General features: G+C 36.1%; 1 protein-coding gene across 1 annotated transcript in view; it reads right to left on the bottom strand.

Moving 5' to 3' along the window:
• SPAG16 (sperm associated antigen 16) overlaps nucleotides 1-16,301 on the bottom strand; it is a 485,653-nt gene that overhangs the window by 428,055 nt on the left and 41,297 nt on the right. The window contains exon 9 of the mRNA XM_072418546.1: nucleotides 11,940-12,082. Coding sequence (XP_072274647.1) covers nucleotides 12,054-12,082 — 29 coding nt within the window. The 3' untranslated portion in view covers nucleotides 11,940-12,053. The remainder of the gene's footprint in view (nucleotides 1-11,939; nucleotides 12,083-16,301) is intronic.

Raw genomic sequence — 16,301 nt, forward strand, 5'->3', positions numbered from 1 at the left:
ATGATATCTACTAGAACCCTGTTCGGACATATTTCTGTAAGTTACAGGTCTACAATTTAAAAAAAAAAATTTCATGAAAAACTGTAATGCTTTCGGAACAGAAATCTAGACCTCAGTGTAACGCCCAGGTGGTTAACCAATCCTTGTTTAGGTTTATTGTTTTTTTAATTGAGAAAGCTATTTAACCAATTTGCCAATTAGTGTCTTTGGGATGCGGAAGGAAACCAGAGGACCCAGAAGAAACCCACATAAGCAGAGTGAGAACATACAAACTCTATGTAGACCATACATTTTAACATGGGGAGCCCTTAAAATAAATATCAGGTTCTAGGGAACCTTAGCCAATAAAAGCCAATAATTAATGCAGGTTCCACAGAACCCTAGTTGAGAAACACTGGTATAGAAAGGGTCCTGGCTAAGATTTCCAGCCAGGAACCCTAGTGCTGCAAAGGCAAGAAAGCCTGTAACTCAATGTTATGGATACTGAAGCCTATAACCCAGTATAATGGACACTTTAGCCCTTGGCCCAATATAATAAACATTGAGTCCTATAAACCAATATAAATATGCATACTAAGGATAACATTTGCTATACAGTGGTACCTTGGTATAAGTCCTTAATCCGTTCCAGATCCTTGGACTCATACCAAACAAATTTTTCCCATAAGAATGAAAAGGAAAATTAATAATCTGTTCCCATGAAAAAAAAATCCTATTGTAATTGGCATACTATACATTGATGGGGTTGTATAGAATAATTTAAACACTGCTTAATACTAAAAGTACATAAATACAAAAGCAATTAGATGAAATAAATGAAAATTTAACCTCACTTTACCTTGCTGAGAAGAATCGAGTGCCTACCAAGATGGTGCTGAGAAGGGAGGAGGAGGGGATGTTATGTAATTCACAGAGAGTTATTGCGCAGGTTGTTGACTGAATGGTAGCAACTGGCGTACTGACGCTCTTGGGCATTCGTGGCTTTGTCTCAAGAGAGCCCGCAGTGTTATGACTCATTTTGACTCATACCAAGCAAAGGTTGTATACCAAGCAAAATTTTTCATGTCCAAACAGGACTTATACCAAGTTGGACTTATTCCAAAGCAGACTTATACCGAGGTACCACTGTATTTCATTTAAATGATTAGTTAAATTATAAGTCTAAACTGTCCTTTTGCACTATCAAATTTATTTAGGAAAAGAAGAAAATGGTTGTCAAAAATGACATATATTAAACAGAATGGCATCAGAGAATATCATTGAATTGCTAATAGCGGAGCATTTAATCTAAAATCAATGTATTTCCAAGCACACTTCAGAGAGAGACCACAATAAGGCACAATTAATTGAGAGGTCATCAAAAGGTTCTGGAATCTAGCCTATTAAAGCTGTCATTACAACAGTTATTCAGTGGCCACTTTACCATCTCCCCAAATCTCATTTAATGAACAGCATAATAATTCTGGTAAAATTTCTTTTAATCAATTTCACTTTAAATGTTCACAAGAATATTCTGCCGAGTGAATGAAACATGCTTGATCAGTGAAAAACACTTTCATTCTTGGCGTCAACATCAATCACAATGACAAGACTTTTCTGTCTCCTACAGTCTTCTTTTCCCAGAAAATTACACCAAGGTATATTATCTTCAATAAGCCTCGATATAATCACACCTACACTGCTATCTTTTGTGAAGAAGAAATAGTTTCCCATCTAATTGGATTGCACCTGGCATGGTCGACAAGGATATTCCTGAATGCCCAAAGCAGGTGCGTGGTATTATTTAAAGAGATGTAATGAAACACTTACATGGGTATTTTCCTGCAGGCGTCTTATCTCATCCTGTGTATGTGGAACATCACACCTAGTGCTGCTTTAGACAAAAAACGCACAAATGACAGACAAAAGTCAAGGAAAATTGTAGTGAACCTGCCAAACTCTAGCAGATAAAAATCAATCATAAAATGAAGAGGAAAAAAATTCCCAAATGGCAAAAACTATTTAAATGGAGTGTGCAAAAGAGTAACATCCCATAATCTTCTGAGCTGGAAAGCCAGACGGATTTTTTTCCCCAATTGGTGTACTGGCAGTAAATTTGATTACAGTTTAGGATCTACATATACTATAGTTTCCCCCACCTACTAGATTGTAAGTTTTTTAGGGTAGGGTCCTCTCCTCCTGTATCACTGTCTGTATTCGTCTGTTATTTGCAACCCCTATTTAATGTACGGCACTGCGTAATATGTTGGCGTTATATAAATCCTGTTTATTAATAAAAATAATAATGATAATAACACTGCAGTCTTCGGACACCTGTGTGTATTCCTGCTTTTATAAGAGCAGTATTGTCCCCAGAAATTGTTTTACGCTGGGTGGGAAGAAGCTGTAGGCCGATTGCGGTCCTTGTATTCTGACCCAACTATTCGGTAACCACCCAAAAACAGCCGGGCGTTAGCCCAGATAACATGGGCTGTGGAGAACACCGAAAGAGTAAAATTCATTTTGAACAAGTAGATGGATGTTCGATGACCCCCATGCTTAAAATTACTGCCTAACACAATCACAACTACTTTTCCACCATTTCTCCCCAATCTTCCCCAATGCCCCGCCCCACAGAGACTGAGGTATTTATTATTATTTATTTTTATATTATTATTTTAATGCTATTACTAGCAAGGTAAGAGCAATGAAGATCTGAGAAAGTCGGATAGGGATGGCATGCACATTTTACCATTGATTCTTTGGGCTTCTGGACAGTATATTTCATTTGAAACATTGAACGATTTGGCTGGCACTACTCATGCTGGTGTGGGATTGGCACAATATTTATATATGGGCAATATTTGCCACTTGTTCAATGTACAAGGCATAAATGTATTTGTATGCACTCCTTCATGTTTGCAGTGGTGGAATAAATAATAACAGAGCTTTCATTTTGATGGAATATGGAACTCTTTAGGACCCCCTTATTTTGTCTTTGAATTTGTGTAGTATTTCTGTAGTAATCTTCTCACGGATATGATGTCCAAGATAATTGATTCTATAAATTAAGCTACAATGTATGGAGTCTACTTGGATAATTTGATTTCTAGTAAACCATTAAATGTTTCAGCAGTGTGATAATAAAAACTCCCCATGTGGCTTTGCCCTAAGTATGTATGGGAGTCTATGAGACTTAATGTGGAGGGCATTCACAAATTCCCCTATTAGGAGCCTGTTCTTTGATTTCTATGGTAGAATTGAAGACACTGAAAGGTTTCATTGGATCACTTATGCACATCCACATGGAACTTATGAAAAACTATAGCCAAAATTTCCCTCTGTTCATTTAGATTTGCCACAGCTTATTTTTAACCTGAAAGGGTACAGCAGATTAGTATCAGTTTTGCCGAAAGGCTGAGTTGCCTGGAAAAATTCCAGATCCCTGCTGTAACAAAATGTTTCTTTGATGTACAGATAGAAAACGATAATAAGCCTCTAAGTGCTGTGTAAACAAACGATGAAGACTGCAGAGACAGGTTAAATGACTGCAAGCAACAAAATACTTTTTTCAGACATAAAGCTCAGCTGGAAAGCTCAGAATATGACGTAACCATGCAAAATTGCACCCTTTAACACAAATGTACAGTGAAATAGGAGACGTTGTGGTTTTCAAAGTGATGATGTTACGTTAGGACAAAAGCAGATAGAATAACTATATGGGTAATAATGAGTTGAAAGACTTGATTTTGTTGCATGTCATGTCAGACAGAAATTATGCGTAAAGTGAAACATTGCAAAGAATTGGAGATGTAAATATGACTAAAAAGTGCCTTCATCACAGCCTACTTAATCCCAAGAACAAAAATGTAATATATTCACCATATCAATCCTTAGAAATGGTGGCTACATTAATTTGTCGGTTAATTCCTGTCCTAGGTGTAACAGCTTTTACGTGCTATACTGAAGCTATGGAGCAACTGCATTGTTACCCTAGAACAAGGCGACTGAACTTATTTTTTTTTGTTTTGTTTTTTAAATTGGAGGGTGGAGAATTTTGCAAACCACATAGACAAGGGGGAATAGAGTCAGCTGATAAGAATCAGAAGGAGAAAGTACATTTGGTTGTGAGCTCACCACATTTCTGTCACATCAACAGTTTTTTTATCAGTATTTAATAAACACTTAAAACCAAACGCTTTCAATTTATCCTAGCTGGCCAAAATAGAGTAATACCAGTTCATTGTTAGGGTTTATAAACACCTTATAAAAGGTTACTTAAACTTGGTTACTGTATACACAAATGGGCCCAAGTGGTTGGAATTTGCTGAAATAATGGCACTACTAGCATCACAACATTCCTAAAAGCACCTCACTTCTACTGCTGCATAATTATAATTGCTACTTTGTACATTGACAGATACCATTCACCACTTTGATTTTGTAAACTCCTGAGGCCACAATGGACATCAGCTGTGTTTGTTTAAAACACTGCAATTACCAATTTTGATGTGATCGCTACCACAAAGATAACAAAAGGACAATGTGTGCCACTTTTAAATGCAGCGATCAGTTACCCTGTTAAAGTGTAGGTGTTTTGGATTGCAGTGATTAATGCATTAATTGCAACCACAAAAAAAAAGTCTGATGTGCCCCACAAATTTAAAAAAATAATAAAATTGAGTGAGATATTACTAGGAATGATAATAAGAAAGCTACTGGAGACACACACATGTGAAATTACAAATCCAGGAGTGCACTGGCATCAAGAACTTCATAGAGCATGCAGTCCTTTATTAAACCATATAAAACAAAAAGAGGCTTTACAATGATGAAGTTTCAAATTCAAGCCAGGCTTTAGGAAGATTGTTGAAGACTTGAAACGCCACCATCCAACTGCATTGGTGTTTATCTGTACTGCTGCAGGACTTTTTCTAGTTTAATGAGATAAATAAAACCTTGGATGTTTTATAAAGTAGTTGTATTGGGGCATAGTTGGATTCATAATTTGATTTTCTTTCCCTTTGTGTCCCAAGGATTAGCAATATACCATGAAACAACCTAAATTAAGTAGGGTACCTGTTACCTGTTCTGAACAGACTAAATTAACAGATTACTGATTTCTGTAAAGTTAAACTTTAAAGCCAGAAAATGAAAATGCACAGATAAATACAAATTAGGGAGCTTGTTTCCTAGCCAAAGGAAGCATATTCATATTTATCCAATTCTGGGATTTACATAGGTCTCTCCCCCAGCCTTTGACCAGACAATGAAAGGAATAGAAGCAGACCTATGGCTCATCTTTAATCACTGTACACTCCCCTCTTATCAATATGTGGCTTGTTAGCACATGAAATGGATTGACTCCTTGTGCTGCTTCTTTTCTATCCTTAAAACTGTGGAGAAAATTTTAGTGGAGAAGGACCCCGCTTGGGGGGCGCACCGTCCAGAACCACGGACCATGTCTCCCGTATTCATCACAGGCTCAGGGCGGGTTGTATCCAGAGACCTGGAATGGGAGAGCGCGTGGGCTCTGGCATCATGACGTCAATCTGGTGGAAGTTTCTTCCCCTTTAAGTGACACACAGCTCCCCGTGCATGCACGGTCCGGAGTTCATAAATTTTGTGCACCATGACGTCCAAAAGGTTGGGGACCACTGTCTTAAAGGATTGCTTCTTACTTCCTGTATAGGTGACAATGGTGCCAAAAAAGGAGAAAAGGTAATATTTGAGGCATATTTTCTACTCAAGAGGGCAACCCCTCTGTGTTTATGATCAAGATTTCAGTACCAATTTAAAACCAGGAATGTTGGTTGAAAGAAAAAATATTCTGGGCTAGCCTACAATTTCTTTCTCTTTTATTTTTTTTTTGTGTGTGTTTTTATGTGTCCATACTTCTTGTAAGGATAAGTAAAACCCAAAGCTAAAAGTCCCTCCCATTACCAGATTTTTCTATTGTACTATAAAACACCAGCATTTCATAAACTGTGAGAGATCAGACTAAAACATGTCGTTATAATCTGTCAGGAAACGCTTTTTAAATGAAATACCAATTTAGGTATTAGGCAAAAACTTTCTACTTACAATGACCTTTACAAATGGCTCTAAATCCATCTATGGCTGACCTGGCATGGAAGTAGCCTATGTACCGAGAACACAATCGACAATAATAAAGAAACTGGAATATTAACAGGTCTTCCAATTTTTCTTGGAACAATCCGTCTTATTAAATAGAGAGAAAACAGTGTACATCAACACTTTTATTGAGATTTGCTGTAATCACTTCATTAAAATTATCACTGTGTGTTCCATTTAGAAAGTTCAGCATGCAATAAGAAAGTAACTTTATAGAGCACGCCAGCTGGAAAATACTAGAGAGCTCACTTAGCTGACAGCGGGGAATGATACATTGTAGATTTAGTTTATCTAAGGAAACAAAATTACATATTGATTATCCTAAAAAGATTACAATCTATTAATAATCGTTACCAAAACCTAATAAACTGAGGCCAGAGAATCACAAAACCAGATGGTAATTGGGTAATTAATCCAGTAGCAATACTTAAAACCACGTGAGACGCAGCAATTTATGTATTCAATCTTATATAATAGATCTCAGGGGAGAGGCATTGCAAGTGGTATCGATCCGGCCACCGTATGTCTTGCTTATATTTTTCCTATCTCAGTTGACAGTTTTTTTTCCTTTTATTTATCCAGCAATAGCAAAAGCTACTTTCAATGTTTGCTATTGCCAAAATCTTCACCAATCCAGTCATGTTCTATTGTGTATGAATCCTAACCAGCTTGCTACCTGTAAAAATGGTATAAATGGGGAAAAAAATTAAACCAATTTTTTATTTAGGTTTAGGTGGAGCAAAAGCAAAAACTTTTTTTCATTTTTCACACTGATGATATTTCAATTCTCCTTCTGTCCTAGAGACACAAAAAAGAAGTTTTAGGAGATCCCCCTAGACAGTGTCACAGAACAGGAAACCCTACTAGAAGTATTCTGTTCTGCTGACAAGTCATCTTCACTGATCTTCATAGCTGCAGATACTTTAAAGAAATTCATCTCCCTATATTTAAAAGAGAAACTATTAAATCCTTTCAGTCTCTCGGTTAACATTAAAAGGATAGCAGGGTGCCAAATCAGAGAGGGAGAAGGGGGCCACTGAAAAGAAAGAGTGCTAATGTAAATTTTAAAATATATGAAAATTTTGAATAAACTTTTTGGTCTTGTAAATATACCATCAACCAATTATGATAATAATTGTTTGATAATTAAAAACATACCAATTGATCTTTCCAAAATATAGTTAACTGATAACTTGCTGTGCTCTGTGTGTGTGCAGACTGTTATCAATTACATAATTCTCATCTATTTCCGAGGACTACAAAAATAAACCCCTATACATTGTGGAGAAGAGGAAAGGGTTCAGTAATCCTATCTTGGATTTGCCATTACATACAGAAGGGTAAAATACCACTGTCATCCAAGTCAAATCATCAGGTGAACAAAATTAGAAAAGCTTCAATAAAGAAAACTAATAACAATTTATTACATTTTTTGGAGTGTTTTAAGAATGAATTAGTCTACTTCATCCAGTCTACTAGATCCATAGTCTTCTTCAAAAGCTGGATTTAAGGAAAATATAATGCAACTCAGTAATAATAATTTCATTAAATGTATGCTTTAACAAACATTTGATGTACCTGATTTTGACTAGGCGTTAAATATCAAGATAATAATATGAGATGTGGTATTTCTAATCTGATGCCTAAAATACCTTGGCATAAGTATTTTCCCTTTCTATTTAATTGGGGGCATGGCATCATAATATTGAATGAACTAGGTTTTTTACAGTACTTTCTATCTGTTCCCCTTACTTGCATATGAATATGTAGCCCAACTTCCCCCACATGTCTGGAGAAAACTGTATAGTTGATACATACCATTGGAGCTCTCAGCACAGTTTCTGCCTTAACCATGCTGAAATATTTACCTAATATTATTATCAAGTACTTATATACTGCTAATTTATTAAAACATAACAGGACACATTGCTCATTTTAACAAACTGATCTGTAGAAAAACTCACCTCATCTAATGTTCCTATCACTGATATTGTTTTATGTCCCTAACACACTTTGAAGACAGTGTTTGGGTGAAAGCAATGATAATAACCACCAGTATGTTTTTGCAATGTGGAAATGGAAATGCAATGTGGAAAAATATTTTCTTGCATCTGGCAGCTCTCTAGCAAAAGCATGGTAAATCACCAATTTTAAAAATGGTTTGCAACATAATCTTAAAGCTATAATTTCTTACTGTTTATAAGTATCTGTGAAGCAGGCTGTAATCACTCCTATTACATTTAAAAGCAAATGCTTTGGAAGCAACAGTGAATCACCATAATGAACCCATTAACACATTCGCGATCCATTAATTATTGATTTATTTGTAATTATCCTACAGAATAGTCTTGTTCATTACTTCTGTTGAATACGGACACAGATTTCTTCCGTCAAAACATAATTTGCAAGTCTTTTATATCACTTGTGGATTATTTCTATTGTAATTTATTTTATTAGGCTCTCCACTATTTAAGTAAAACTAGAAGATGTGTTTTATGTATACCTTGTAACTGCCTTATGGTATAATAATCTACGAGTGAAAAATAGCAATAAACAAGCAATAAAATGAAAACTATTTAAAAAAAGACAACAAAAACACTAAACTGAAAAATATTATGTGACGAACAGTACTGCACTGGAGATCCATTCAAATAAACTTTAATTAGGCATTTTCTCTATCTTATCTTGCAAATTTAGGGAGCCAGTGCAGGCAATAACTAATAAAAAATCAATTAAATGATAATGCTTTACAAGAAAAATTGTAACTACAAAGCACAAATCCAGCTTTTTGTAACCTTAAAAGAAGAAGTCTAGATGCAATATTCATGTTTCCCATTGTTCTGTTGTCAAGTGTTGGTCCCACTCTCTGTGAGCCTGCAGCACCAAAGACAGCCCATAGGTGTCACTACATTGCCTTGGGCACTCCAGGGAATCCTGGCTAGGTCACTAGCCAAAAGATGTTCTATGTGGCATTCAGTATTGCCCCCTGCCAAAAAAAGTCCAAAGAATCTGTGACATATCAGAATAACAATGAACATGATGCTGTAAACACAGTAAATTTAGCAAATTTTAGCTCTTTCACGAAGGATCGAGTCTAGCACAGTTGTTCTCTAAAGTCCCTACCCATGACCTCCCAACTGGTTAAGATACGTAACAACCTATACAAAATCCAAGGGTCACCACAAGTACCCACAAGGTACATTCAATATACAAAAGAGATGTTAAACGAAGTTTTAGTTAAAAACAAACCCCGGCTGAAATAATTTTAAAAGTTCTATTAACATTAGCTCAGGGGTGCCCAAAATGTCAATCGAGATCTACTGAAGGCAAAGCGAATCGATCCCGGAGCCCTGCCCTACCCCTCCCTGCTGTTTACCAGCAGCCCTGCTGTATGTCTTTAGGGATGCTGGGGATGTCTTTTGTCAGACAACACCAGACGGCTCATGTAACAGTGGGGAGTGGAGAGGGTGGCAGAGAGGGCGGGAGGGCAGTCCTAGGTGACCAGTGCTGGGCAGACAAGTCAGTTCATTTTCGGTGTCAGGGTCCAATTACCGAGATACCTTTGTTTAGATTAGCAGTTCTTTTTCTTGTGCAGCACGTCATTTTCCTATGACAGGTGAACTGTAGCTTTCCTGTCACTATAGTCTTGTAGTGCAATGTTCTGCCATTCAATGACTCATTAGCTTAAGTCACTTCTATGTCATACTCGGTACATATAAATAAATATATATTTAGCATTTTTATTGTTGGTAGATCATTTTGACTTTTTTCATTTTAAAAGTAGCTCGCAAGCCAAAAAAGTGCAGGCACCCCTTGGGAGGACTTTTGCCAGTAAAAACTCAGGAAATATTGATCTGTCAAATTCCAATATGCAATTGTTTTTCTAACATACTGATCAGCACAGGAAAGAATGTAGGTCCCAAACAGCACAGATTATAAGGTAGATATGGAATGATCACTAGTTGTCACTCTGTGGCCCCATTATAACGACAGCCTTCAGAACTAGGTGACTGATTTCTTTATTAAAGCTTTCATACATGTGAAAATGACACGGCGATGGGTGTTATATCAATAACAGGCTGCTCCTTAACTGAAATGTCAGCTGTTGTTTTGCAGAGGGAAGTAACAAGTTAGTCTGCCCTTGGAAGAAAGATTACAATATTAGCTGCTAGGCATAAATGTCCTCTGAGATAAAATCCATATCAGCCTGAAAACCTAATATATTTACATTACAGAATAATGTCTGTTTTTATAGAACAGCACCGAGAACATGATATGTGCTATCAACACTGGGGTATGAGAGAGTGGTGCCCTACTTTACCCCCCCTAAAGTAACCCCAATACTTTACCTATACTTTTATTACTTATAATTCAGTAATACTTTCTTACGTAACTGGATACCTGTAACTTCTTCTTTGAATATTCACCTCCCCAGCCATCGGATTCTCTTCAAAATTTCCTGCGTCTAAATTTACCATTGTTTGTCCTGGCACCAAGGTCTACCGATTTAATTGAGCATAAAAAATAGGTAGTGACACCTAGTTTTACCTGCACCGGCAATGTTACTGAAATATGAAAGTAGAATAACGTCCCACTTTGAAAAACTGGGATCAAGAAGGTGCCTATTGTAGAAAGAAACAGGTGATGTCCTTCTACAATAACAGTTCTTACCTGCCTGATTGTCATCCAGCTGTCAAATTAGTTGTGAGCACCAGAAATGAATAAACTCGCCTCTGCAGGAATTACATAATCCGGGCCTGGCCATCCCAAAGATCATCCATGAAGAGAAAAAGGAAAAAGATGACTGTGCCCTGTGGCGGAACAGGGACAGGTAAGCATTGTGGGCTTAGTTCCGCTTCAGGAGAACACTCATCATTTTTGGCAAGAATGGATGATTCAGAGATGGTTTTTTACCACTTTAGTTGTCGTACCTATTAAGTCCTCATAGACAAAGGATTTTTACATGTACATTGAAGGCCTACTGAACTCGTAATAATTGTGTAATTTCCTATAGAACCAGATTAACACATGCATTATTAAAGACAAAACTTTCTATTATTGCAAAAAATATTTTATGTTTTATGGAACCTCAAGACAAAAATAAGAAACAACTAGCTGAAACTATAGATAAAAGACTGCAAATTGTTTTCTGTGATTTGCCTAATGTATTACAACACTGGAATTACAATTCTGTTCAATGAATGGCAAAATATTTTTTTATTTATGTGACACAGTAAAAACAAACAAAAAAAATGAAAAAGAAATTACATAAAAATTGTAAAAACAAAATAATAATAAATCAGCAACAAAACACTAACTACAGGTAGAGGAGTCAAAAATAATGAACCTTCATTTTCTGTTTGTACTGTTTGTGTAGTTTGGTTTTTTATAAATTAATAAATATTAGGTTCTTTTTTATATTTTTTTACCTTTAGGTTGCTGCAACAAGGGTTGCAATACCCCATTAGGTAAGAAGTGTTGGACTGAAATGGCACAGATCTACATCATTCTGACATGCTTCCCAATTACCTACAGCTAAGGCTTGGAAATTACAACAGGAGAGCAGCCACTCCTTCTCCACAATGCAGATTCTTGTTTTACTTCCCAGTTTTCCTGGCACTGGTCAACATGAATACCAATCAAATTAAATGGGTCCTCTAGGAAAAAATATTCAAAGGTTTCCCCATAGTCTCATCCCATGCCAGACCAAGTTGTATTGCTAAATCTAATTTAAACTATTTAAACTATCAATAGAAAAAAAAAACTATACTATATTGTAGAAGCGTCAGCGTGTATGAGTATGACATTGTTCAAGTAAATCCTACCTTTGGATGTCTCTTTCCTACAAGGTTATTTGGATCCTTCTCTGGGTTATATGAAGCCACCCCTTCTTGTAGAAGCTCTTTCTCCCGAGCCTCTTGAATAGCTTTCTGAGTGGGTCAATCCTCCATTTTGTGTTTGACTTCATCTAGAAAATAGAATAGTCATCAAATGAAAATAAAAATAGGCAGAACCAAAAAGTTTATTGGTTGCTTTATTGAGTTAAAAATCTATGTGTACTTAGATAAAACTTTGGGTAAGTTTAGTAGCCCAACTTTAACACTTCCTTCTGAACACCCAGAACCTCTGGCTGACTTTCAGCTTCATATTAAGAGATTAGGGTCCTTTAACTGATCACGGCTTAGTTCTTGTGACCACAAACCTGCCATCCCCCAGGAAGACACAGTTTAAAAAATGTAATAAAGGAAAACTGGAAAATATAGTCTTACACTTATTGTTCTTTCTAATTTGGGTGTCACATGGTATAATCTGATTGACCTAATACCAGATGAAATGAGAGAAAATAGCTAAAGATTGAAATTTGCAAGCACACTTAGCCCCTGGAATTGGTAATAAATTGCTTTTAGACTTTGCTTTGTTCAAATTCAGGTTAGTTGGGTTTTGAAACCATGTTCCCATGTTCTCTTTTAATTTCTTATAACTGTTGAGGAGTAGAGATAAACACATTTTTTAAAGGAATCATCTTCTTTAAACCACGTTTTTTCTCTCATGTCCCACCCTTGTCTCCTAAACTTGTACATATATATATATATATATATATATATATATATATAGTGGCCCAGAGGTTAGCACTCTGGCCTTTGCAACGCTAGGTAGTCCCAGGTTCGTACCTTGGCCAGGACACTATCTGCATGGAGTTTGCAGGTTCTTCCCCCGTGATTGAGTGGGTTTCCTCCCGGTACTCTGGTTTCCTCCCACATTCCAAAAACATGCAGTTAGTTTAATAGTCTTCCCCCAAAAATTGACCTTAGAATTTTCGAATTTTTATTCTAAATAAAACATGCTATTTTTAAATATCCATGTGTAGACATTTCCTTTGTCTACGTAAATCTGTCCCTACTATGAGACAGCCACATAGTTGTGCTTGATTCCCAGGGCCCGAGGCTCTTATTCCTCCCTGATGGGCAAACTAAATTTTGTAAAGGCGTAATTGCAAAATATCATGTGTAATACCTATTTTAGCAATGTGGACATTTTAACACAGATACAGCTTAATTCATACAACAATCTATGCAGCCCTTACTGCAACAAATTATAAGACACACTGTAACAGGCGTACAAAAGCATCATCCACTTGTGGCCAATTTATGAACTAGCAAGGCAAGACTTCCCTGCTTAAACTTTTACACATCCTGAAAGAATTAGGAGGTGAACAGCTTGATATGTTTAATCAACACCAGCTATAGCGGTTTTTATGTCAAATCAATTGCACCGTGTGATCCTTTCTTTGAAACTGTTTGTGCAGACAAAATTGTATCTGGCAAATAGGAATAACACTAATAAAGCAATAGAAAGCCTGGGGCATTTACGAATGAAATTTTATTTGCGGAGCATGTTGTAGTCACTGTATGAAAAATTACTAAGTATTAGGGGGGGAAAAAGATAAAGTGCTTTCTGAGTAAACTGTTGGTTTGGTACAGCAGGGTTTCTGAATGATGGTATCAGAGTTAAAATATTGCATATTTTCTACAGCATAGCCTCAAAGGGTGAAACCACCTTGGGCCTCATGATATCGAGGAGGCAAACCTAAATTTCTCTTATTTAACAGCAGTAAACTCCCTGTACATTCTGTTTATAATAAAAGAAAACAACTTAACCTGTAATAACAAGTTAAAAGAGATTATATTTTACACATTTATTGTGTTTAACATCACCCCTAAAGTATATCTGAAATGATTTTTTATTGAGATCTAAGGGGGATTCATTTAATTTTTGTAAGCAAGCCAAAACCAACTTTTGTAGCTACAGGCATTTCATAGAGTTTTTTTCACAAGTATACAATTTTTATCTTTTTACTTTCTCTTACACGAAACTTTTGGAAGTCTGTCCGCCTTATGAAGACTATACTCACTATGCTATTGAAAGCCAAAATGTATTGTTTTTGTTCTGAACTTTGAGGATGTTTGGGAATTACTTACTTCATGTTACACGCAACTAGAGCGGTCATGACTAGCTTGATTTAAAACGATTACTTCTTAAAAATAAATAAAAATAATTTATTAATTTGTCCCTAATATGGCCACATGGTATATTAACTCTACAGTACAGAATAAGTATAGTCATTATTTCTGTAGAGTGTAAGTGATTAACTGCTTTATCTTTTACTACAGTGATCTGTGCAAAGTGTCTTTCAAGTGTGTGGTAAGTGAAAATCTTTTTCTTCAGATTTATTGCCCAATAGGAAACTTTGTGGCTAATTTGGAGCCATAGCAAGTTACTTTAACATTCACACTGCAGATACTGATGTGAAATGGTGAATGGTGCCATTTCACAGTATAGAAATAATGATATTCTACTAGTACTAGTAAAATCAAATGGGTTGTCAGTAGCAGAAATGACAACCTGACAAATTGGAGTGAGCAGTTAAGAAGAGCTAGTATGTATCAATAAAGCTGTTCCTGAAAGACAAATGATTGAAGAAAAAATGCATGAAAGAGAGTTACATATCTATGCCTTGATGGATGGGACTTATCCTATTCAAATAAACTTTGCTTGTATGCCTTCTGCATACATAAAGTGTATCTCTATCTGGAGTTTTTTTTGCAGGTTTGAAAAGAGAAGGAACAGTTTAAAGACTCACTAGCCTTTTATCCCTGTCTGGGTCACCATTTGGGAAAATTCACCTCCTCAATTTGTCTTCATGATTTTTGTTACTGTGAAAGAGATGATGGATAACCAACAAATTTTAAAGTGGTCACCAGGTTAGGGGGAAATCTTGCTTACCAGTTTTAGTAACAACTTTCTAAGAAATGGTTAACCTTTACTTGGAGACATTTCACTTCTTGTGATGTCTCTAGAAAAAAAACTGATGCCGTATAACCATTGCCTATTCCTCCTATTCTATACAAAAAGTGTTGGTTTTACAGCAGAGACACACATTAAACATGTTTTAAGTAAGCCTTAAATGTTATTATAGATTGGATTTTCTTTTATTAGCAACTGCTGCTCACATAACATTTTTAAGGAAAAAATTCAGCTCCTATAATGCCTTTGGAGCAAATACAAGCAGCAGGTGATGTCAAAAAATCTCCCTGATGCCTGGCAGAGTAGATGATGTCTGTGTTTAGGCAATATGTGTCTGTCAACAAATGTGACAGTCACATGAATGAAGAATTGTGTTTCCTATTTTCATATTAGGCAGCAGAAGATAACAAGGAATAAATTTGGAATAAATACAAAACCTCACTTAAATTTCACGAATCTGGAGATCTTACTAACCCATTAGAAGGTGGTACACACTTGAAACACAAGTGTCACACAGTGAGCAAATTAATAATTAGTAATGTAAAAAGTAATGTACTAACTTACATCAAGGTCAGAAGAGTGAACAAAATCAGAAGGAAAACATTAATGCATTACTGAGCAAGACCCACACTCTTCCAAGGATATAATAAATAGAAAACGTTTCTCTGTCCCTTTATTCTGTCAGTTTTTTTTCTTTCATTCCTACTGAACTACAAAATACAGGTTTTGTTGTGCATTAATAAATAGAAGAATAGCCAGTCGAGGCTTTGGGCTCATTATTCATCCATGTGAATAGACGGTATGCAACCTGCATGGTGTCAAGGGGTGCTGGTTGCTAGTCAGCAAGAATACTCTCACTGTGGCCTATGTTAAATCATAATGATATAAAAGATGTTTAAACGGCATGGACCTGACAACGCTGCCTTGTCTTATAATTATTCTTGTATAAAGAGCACAATTCTGGAAATGCAGAATAGCACAACATCTAAGTGTTCCCCTGCATATGACAGGTAGAGTATTTGGACTAGAATACAGACTAATTACTGTCATGCCTATAGCTGATGATGTGTAGGGCTATACTCTGATATTAACATAAAGACAAAAAATCTATGTTAGCAGTTATACTGGAAGAGATAAATATTGGGTGATTGGAGTTATGGGGGCTGAAGGTGCTTCTCTGGGTACACCAGAGTACTGCTAACATCACCAAAGGATTAAGAACTTCAATTTGTGACATTCATTGAAAAAGATGGGCAGAATTATTTACTAGCTAATCCTACATTTCAGCAAAGATTTTGTGACCAAATCCCTAATCTTTTGGTTGTGAGCATAGGTAGAGAGAACCTGAAACAATAATTTTTTTTCAGAAAAAAATCATATCT

The sequence above is a fragment of the Pyxicephalus adspersus genome, chromosome 7 (genome assembly GCF_032062135.1).
Source record: "Pyxicephalus adspersus chromosome 7, UCB_Pads_2.0, whole genome shotgun sequence".
NCBI lineage: Eukaryota > Metazoa > Chordata > Amphibia > Anura > Pyxicephalidae > Pyxicephalus > Pyxicephalus adspersus.